The 7999-nt window shown below is 30.3% G+C and overlaps 1 protein-coding gene across 1 annotated transcript; it reads left to right on the forward strand.

Annotated features, from left to right (window-relative positions):
• The first annotated feature begins 553 nt into the window (after positions 1–553).
• Positions 554–7503, forward strand: LOC107445349 (chymotrypsin-like elastase family member 2B). The gene is made up of 5 exons (XM_087160076.1): positions 554–793; positions 2092–2149; positions 2792–2871; positions 4029–4132; positions 7248–7503. Exons 1-5 carry the CDS (start codon positions 662–664, stop codon positions 7501–7503), a joined length of 630 nt encoding a protein of 209 aa, XP_087016202.1. The 5' UTR covers positions 554–661.
• The last annotated feature ends 496 nt before the right edge of the window (positions 7504–7999 follow it).

Raw genomic sequence — 7999 nt, forward strand, 5'->3', positions numbered from 1 at the left:
ATATTTATATTAATAGCATAGAGTTTCAGATTTTGCTTTCAGTTTAGATTTGTAAATTATTTTGAACAATTGTGTGACAATATATACAACTTCAAAGGATTGACTAAATAGTGAGTTTAGATTTCTTTTTTGTTCATTATTAGGATGATTTGTGGATCATTATTAGGATATAATTAGGGAATTTAAAAACTGCACTTTCCTTTTTTATTTAGGGTGTTCTTATTTTTAACTATCGAAATTAGGGAATTGACCTTCATCCTAAAAATATGACACCGAAGAGAAAACTCAGATGAACCCACCAGGACCCACAATATTGTTTTTAATTTTAAATTCATCACTGTATCTGCAACGAAGCGGAAACTCTCAGCAGGCATTGTCAAACAAATGAGTCTAACACTATCTGTGATCTAGTTCTGGGAATTCAAAACTATTATACTTATTTCGTAACTTTTTAACCGTAAAAGATTTTTCAAAGTTAATTATTGTTTTGTGCAACAAATACATAAATGTCATTTTTGATATTTTTAAGTAACAAATATAAATCAACCAGATCTATAGAAATAGTTCTAAGAAATTTCAAATAATGAATAAAATAGGGTTTGACAACCTTTAACGGTAGTACATTGAATTGGATAACATAACTTTTCAAGGGAATTGATTTATGGAATTGGAGAGTAAAATAATAAATATTAATATAACTTATAAAATATTTTATTCAAATAGATTCATGAAATACAATTTTTCAAACATGTTAATTTTACGTTTTACCTTGTCTTTGATTACATTATTATTTGTGAGTATAAGAAATTTATTTCATTTGTGTATATTATATTGTTCGTTTTTGAGCTATTTACTCTATAAGTTAAGAGTGATGGTATAAGAACTTTATTTCTTTTATGTATGGACTTATTTTATTACTTTTTTTAAGCTATTTACTCTATAAATTAATAACGATGGTATGACAAATTTATTTTATTTATGTATATATTTATATTATTCTTTAAGCTATTTACTCTATATGTTCTAGTGATTTTAAAACAAATTTATTTAATTTATGTATTTATATTATTCTTTTTAAACCATTTAACCGTATAAGTTAATAGTAATAAACGAATACAAATATCAAAACACTTTTATAATAATGTAATTGAGCTGAAATAAAGCGTTTAAATATTTAAAAGAAAACAAATTGTGAGTTTTTTTTCTTCTTTTGGGCTTTTTTAATTAGATTTTTTTTTTTAAAAATTGAAATGGATTTCTGCATGTAAATATTATTGTACTATATTGTGAAACTAGTAAAAAAAAATTGAGCTTTTCACTTTTTCCTAGTTTTAAAATAGTTTATTCTAGTTGCTTTTGTAAGAAAATGGATACTGTATTTATTTTCGTTTCTGTATTTAAAACTTATCATATTATTAAAATAATTCAATAATTTGAGATAATTCATATTTCTTAGATTCGATATAATTAGTCATTAATGCAATGCACGAAAAGCAGACTTGCAAGTTTCCAAGTCTTCTTTTGTGATTTCAGTATACAATACTTACTATATTAGGAAATAATTCATTAATTCTCCACGTTTTGAGAAGTTTTTCTGTTTTAACCCTAATTGGCACCAAATTATTATTATTTATATTCTTTGCAACACGTGCTAATATTTTAAACAAAACAAATATCCTATTCAGCTAAATTGTGCTCTTAGTGGATAATAAAACGCATTAGACACGCTAATATAACACACGTTTTTTAATCACTTTTGTTAGCAAGTAGAACGTATTATTTCGACTCAAGGAATTTTATTCGTAGCTGTTGACTCTGCTGAGGAATGCATGATGAAAAATAAAATCAAAATATGAAAAATTTCGAAAGTTTGTCTACTTTTTTCAAAAAGTCGATTGTTACATTTTCTAAAATTATTGTTACATATAATAATTTATTTGACGACCAGTACTATGAACAATTTTATAAGCAATTTTGAAACGGAACAAGATTTTGTCCAAATAGCTAATTATGTAAATAAATTGAAAATTAATAAATAAATGTATTTAAAAAATATATATATTTATTTTGCCTTTTATTTAACCTTTTCAGGTAAATGGAAAAGTACATTCTAGAAAACATAACAGAGGTGGCTATCGTGATGAATGTCGTGAGTTTAAAAAATTTCTTTTCGATTTACTTTATGAATAAAAGCCGAAAGTCAGTTAAATCATGCGACACACGTTTTATACCCGAACATTAGAATTACCCGAGCATTATCAAATGCATGCTGTTTGCAATCACATAACCGGATAAACACGCACAAAATCAGCAGGAAAACAAAGGAAAACGTTATGTCCTAGAAAACCACTAAACCATGAAAGAAAAATAATAAAAAGAAAATAATAAAAAGAAAATAATAAAAAGAAAATAATAAAATAACATAAAAAAAGCAATAAAATTTGTAAAACAATGTATATAATTTGGAAGAAAAACAAAAATAAACAATTCTTTCTGCTACATGTGTAGTACATATAGGTGAATATCAAAATAATGGAACACATGTGAATAAAAGGGAGCCGCTTTTTTTGACCGCTTTTTTTGACCAAAATTCTTCCTTTCAAAAATTCTCACCCAAAATGATATTTTATAAAGTTGTATTTTCGAACTAAAAGGGAATAGAAAAAATGTTTAACCAATCTTCACTCTTTAACCAAAAAAATTATTTTTATTGCTGTAAGGTGCTCTGTTAACAGTTGTTCACAGTGAAAAAGTTACGAATTAAATTAGTTTTTTTAAATAAATTTTACAGCATGTGGTGTATCTGATTTCGTTGAACAGCGCATTATTAATGGAGAAATAGTTGAAGATTACACAAAATACCCTTGGATTGTAAGTATTTCTTTCTCAATGTTTGAAGAAATATTGTAAGCTTGATTATTCTACTTATTTCTAAGTTTCTTATATTTGTAAATACAAGTGAAAGGAATCGAAATTTATTATCGTCCAACTTTTTAAAACAAGGTTAAATTAATTATAATTGAACTAAAATAGAAACGAATATATTTAAGGTTTAAAAAGAATCCTTTGATTGTGAGCATTTTTGTTTCAAAATTTGAAGAAATCTAGAAAGCTTGACAATTCTGTTTCCAAATTTGTTAGATTTGTTTGTTTGCTCAATGAATTAACGTTTTTGTTAATATGAATAAAGGGAAGAGAATTTAATTTTCGTGAAACTTTTTTTAAAAAAAAGCTTAAAATGATTACTTAAGGTAAAAATCAAATTGAATATTTAAGTTTCAAAAAATTCCCTAAGACAAGCTTTTCACCAGTTCCAATTATAACAAACTCAATTCTCACTAAATGTAACGCAAAATCAATTATTATGAGCCCTACCTCTCCTTCAAAATGTTAGCACTGTGCTGAATCCCTTTGTATATGCTAGCATTCTGAAAAGAATTGTCTGTACTCAGATGATTTCTTTAAAACATCTGAGCTGATTATTAGCTCATGTCAGACTTTAAACTTAATTCACAAACATTTTTTCCCCTCCTGGGTGGATATGATTAAAATCAATGAATAGTTCTTATCTTTTGAAATTTTTATAAGCTTAAACAATGCAGGGCTGATTCCCTTTAGTAGAAAAAAAAACTATCAGCTGGATGGACATCATTAAAATCAACTATTCTCTTTTTTCGTCATATTTTATAAGCCTAAACAATGCAGTATATTAATCATCAATTGCCATATTAATAAAACTTGCCCACAAATTTTTCACTTTTAATAAAATGTAGCTTTTCCTCATAATTAAATTTTCTACCATTTTCATAATCAGCATGAATGATGTAAGTTCTGAAGATGAACAAAAACTAACAATCATGAATATGTGTTACAATCTTAAAAACTTATTCGCTAAATATGGTTATTTCATCTTATTTTATGAACAGCCTTTATCAAATTCGTTTAATGCATTAAACTTAAAAATTCTGTAGTCTTTTTTATTAACTTTGAGAGAACCATTATCACATTGTAAGGAACTTACTTTTTAGGTTGGTTTGATACTCTCTAAATCGAACCCTCCTTGGGGTTCTTGTGGTGGAGTTTTAATTTCCCCAACATTTGTCTTAACCGCAGCGCATTGTGTTCCCGCCAGGTAAGTAATATGAATCATATGCACTTGCATGCAGTCGTAATGGTTATAACCTTAATTAATAATAACTATGGCTTATTAAATTGTTTATTATATTGCATATTTTTAAATTACGAAATTTGACTAAAATTTATCTAAATAAACATAGTATTTTGGAACCTTGTTCCTTAAGAACATAGGAAGGGTAGCCCTAATCTCAAAAACATAGTCTAAATAGTTAAGTCAAGTAATCGGTTAAATGTTAGGGCCTTTAACGTTACATTCACTTTATGAGAATTTCGATATATCTCTGAAACATTAAAACCTTTTGTGTACAACTGTAAAATTCGTTTTTCTGGAGACAATTCCAAGTAAAAATATAACGATTTATTATTATTTAATTTAACAATGGTCGAAATATATATACATACACAGGTGGTTATCAAAATAACGGAAACACCCTAGATTTTAAAAAGGAATCTCCGTTTTGAAGGAAGGCCGTAAATGTTCTCATTATGAAGGTATCTCCTAACTGTAATTGTTGACACTGGAGAATCCAGATGCTGATTGAGCTCTGCAGTCACTTTGGCTGCAGTTATTTTCTTTTTAGACATTACAATCCGCTTCAATACCCGTCGGTCTCTTTCACTCAGCTTCTCCTATTCTCAGCGTCCACTAGTTTGCTTTGCTGAGCTTGTCTTTCCGCGCTGTGTGTATGCTGTCCTGACTTTAGACACCGTACCACTATGAAAGCCTAAAAGCTGGGATGCTTCGGTCTCTATTGCTCCAACTAGTCGGGCTCCTACAATCTGACAAAAAATCAAAACGTTGACAACTCTGCTAACGCTCTCTCATGCCACCTGATATATGTACTTTTTATATTAAAAAAAACTGGTAGCTAAGATTATATTTTAATGCTATAGAGTCTCGGTGCATTCTTTTAATGCTATAGAGTCTCGGTGCTGCCATCTAGTGTGGCAGAAACTAGACGTCCAAATTAACATTACCAACGGTATCTCACCCATTGTGGTGGTCCTGAAAGAGTGGATACCATCTCTGGAGAACGCACTAGGTCTGCTCATCGGCAAGACCGATTGTGCAGCTCATTGGAGATTTAAAAAATATATATATATATATATATATATATTTTAATGCTTATGAAGCGAATTCTTAAATGTCCCTTTTATTCACAAGTGTTTCCATTATTTTGATAATCATCTGTATATTATAATAGCATTCAGAAAATAATTAGAATTTTTTCAAAAAATTTATTATAAAAACCTATTATACTCTAATGGACACGCGCAAAAGCTGACGACGAAAATCAGAGCATATGCATGTAATATACAATAATAAAATATGATAAAAACAATAAAAAATATAATGAAAAGCGTTGTAACTCATCAGCAGCTAACAACACTTCGAAGTTTTGAAAAAAAAAGTTGGATTTGCTAAAAAGATAGCATATTTATGACATCTACCCCATTATTTACAACTTGCTCTGTGAAGATTTTGCGACGTAAATAAAGGCATTGTCTTTTGGAAATTCCTACTTGAACCACCAATTCTCTTTACAAATGACAATAAAGGGATATTTAGAATATTTAAAAATTGATAGCATTCATGCAACCTGGGATGGAACCTGGGTTAAGTTTGCCATCATAGTAGAGACTTTCTAACAGAAATAATGAGTTTTCACTTTGCTGTATAATGGAAAAGAAATAATATTCTTTTTTTATGACATTATATGACGACTCAAGAAAACTTAGGGGCTATTCTTAATAAGATTGTAAATGGCAAAAAGTAGCAGTTTCAGTTAGTTGCAGAATTGGCGGATGCCATCATTTAAACTTGTCATAAAGTTACGAACGTCTTCAAGAACTTAGTAAAACGATACACAGCATCATACATATCAAAAATCGTATATAAACACGGCGATAACATCAGCTATAATTACAAGTTGTTTCACTTCGCAGGGACACTTTTTTACTTACTCGACGTTTTTCCTGTCCACGCAGAACATGAACATGAACTCCTTGAAGATATGCGTTTTTTACTATATGTTGGAGCATGGTGGTGTCTAGGGGTTATTGAAGGATAAGACAATGTTAAATCTGTTTAATTGGACATTATAGCAAGATTGTTACAGGTTGTTAAACCAGGCTTTTCGAAAGGTAGATCTCCGCACATCTCTAGGGGAATAGATGGCGCTGCTGTCACTAAGAGGTGGTGATTCAGTGTTGGAGTACTACTTCATGTATGTAACATATATATGTTTGGTTCTTAATGGTGTTTTCTTCGGGACAAATTATGACACAAAGTTAAATTTGCTTTATAAACACTTTATAAAGCAACTTTACTTCAGTGTATATAATGGTAAGTGAGACACATTAAATACACTGAAGAGCCAAAAAAACTGGTACAGGCATGAGTATGCAAATAAAGGGGATATTGCATGAGTATGCAAATATGGAGCCAATCAAAGTACAGCGCTGCGATCGACAACGCGTATATAATACAACGAGTGTCTAGCACAGTTCTTAGATCGGTTACTGCTGCTACAATGCCAGGTTATACAGATTTAAGTGAGTTTGAACGTGGTGTTATAGTCGGCGCACGGGAGATGGGACATAGCATCTCCGAGATAGCAATGAAATTTAGATTTTCACGTAGAACAATTTCACGAGTATACCGTGAGTATCGGAAATCCACCAAAATCCTCAGATATGAACATTATTGAACATATTTGAGATGCCTTGCAACGTGATGTTCAGAAGATATCTCCACCCCTTCTTACTCCCATTGGTTTATGGACAGCCCTGCAGGATTCATGGTGTCAATTATCTCCAGCACTACTTCACACATTGATCGAATCCATGTCACGTCGTGTTGCGGCACTTCTGCGTGCTCGCGAGGACACGATATTAGGAAGGTATACCAGTTTTTTTGGCTCTTCAGTGTATGATACTCATATAGAATCTCCGTTGTGTTTATTTTTAACAAAACTTAAATTGTGATGTTTAAAGTTTCGTTTTTAGTGTGATACGTTAGTTTATTATGAAAATGACTAAATTAATTTTCCTTTCCTTTTAACCAAACCTTTTTATGTGCTTCATGGTGCCCGATTTGTGCATTGCAGGGGAAAGGAAAAGGTGCTAATTGGATTGTTAGGCAAAAATAAAAAGAAACCTGCTAAAACAGTGCGGGCCAAACGCTTCATTGTTCATCCTGACACTGGCATCGACTTGGCCCTTATAGAACTAGAGAATTCCGTTCCTTGCACCCGGTACAATAAACCAATTTGTGTCGATCCACGTCAAAATATCGCAATAGTTGGCAAGATAATGACTATTGCTGGTTTTGGTGTAATAACAGTGAGCAGTAGGTATAGTTAGTTATTCCTTACTACAAAGTCTAATACCTACCGTCTTAATAGCATGCAGCACCCCGGGCACATAAATATTTTTGGCCGCTATAACATGTCATATGTTTTTAAATCGAACTAAAAAATTTGACATACATAAAATAAAGCATTTTTAAGACATGCAATAATTTTCACAAATTTAAACACATTTTGGTTACCCCAGAAACTCAATGCATATAAAATAAAGCGTTTTAAAACTATGCATAATTTTTTAAAGAAAAATTGTGATGCTATCCAGCTGTAATCCTGAAATAGTAAAATAATTTTCGAAACCCTGGAAGCTAATTAAAATAATTAAATTTAAAAAAAAACGTATGAGTATGAAAAAAAATCGAAATATATAAATTATTTTCGACACAAATTTGAAATTTAAAGTAAATACATTTGTTCCCAACGGACACAGGAGAAGCATGGATGGGAGATTCAAAATTGGCGAATTATCAAAATATAACTAAGCCAAAACAAAG

Source organism: Parasteatoda tepidariorum, chromosome 3 (genome assembly GCF_982258835.1).
Source record: "Parasteatoda tepidariorum strain Cologne lab strain chromosome 3, Ptep-v5.0, whole genome shotgun sequence".
NCBI lineage: Eukaryota > Metazoa > Arthropoda > Arachnida > Araneae > Theridiidae > Parasteatoda > Parasteatoda tepidariorum.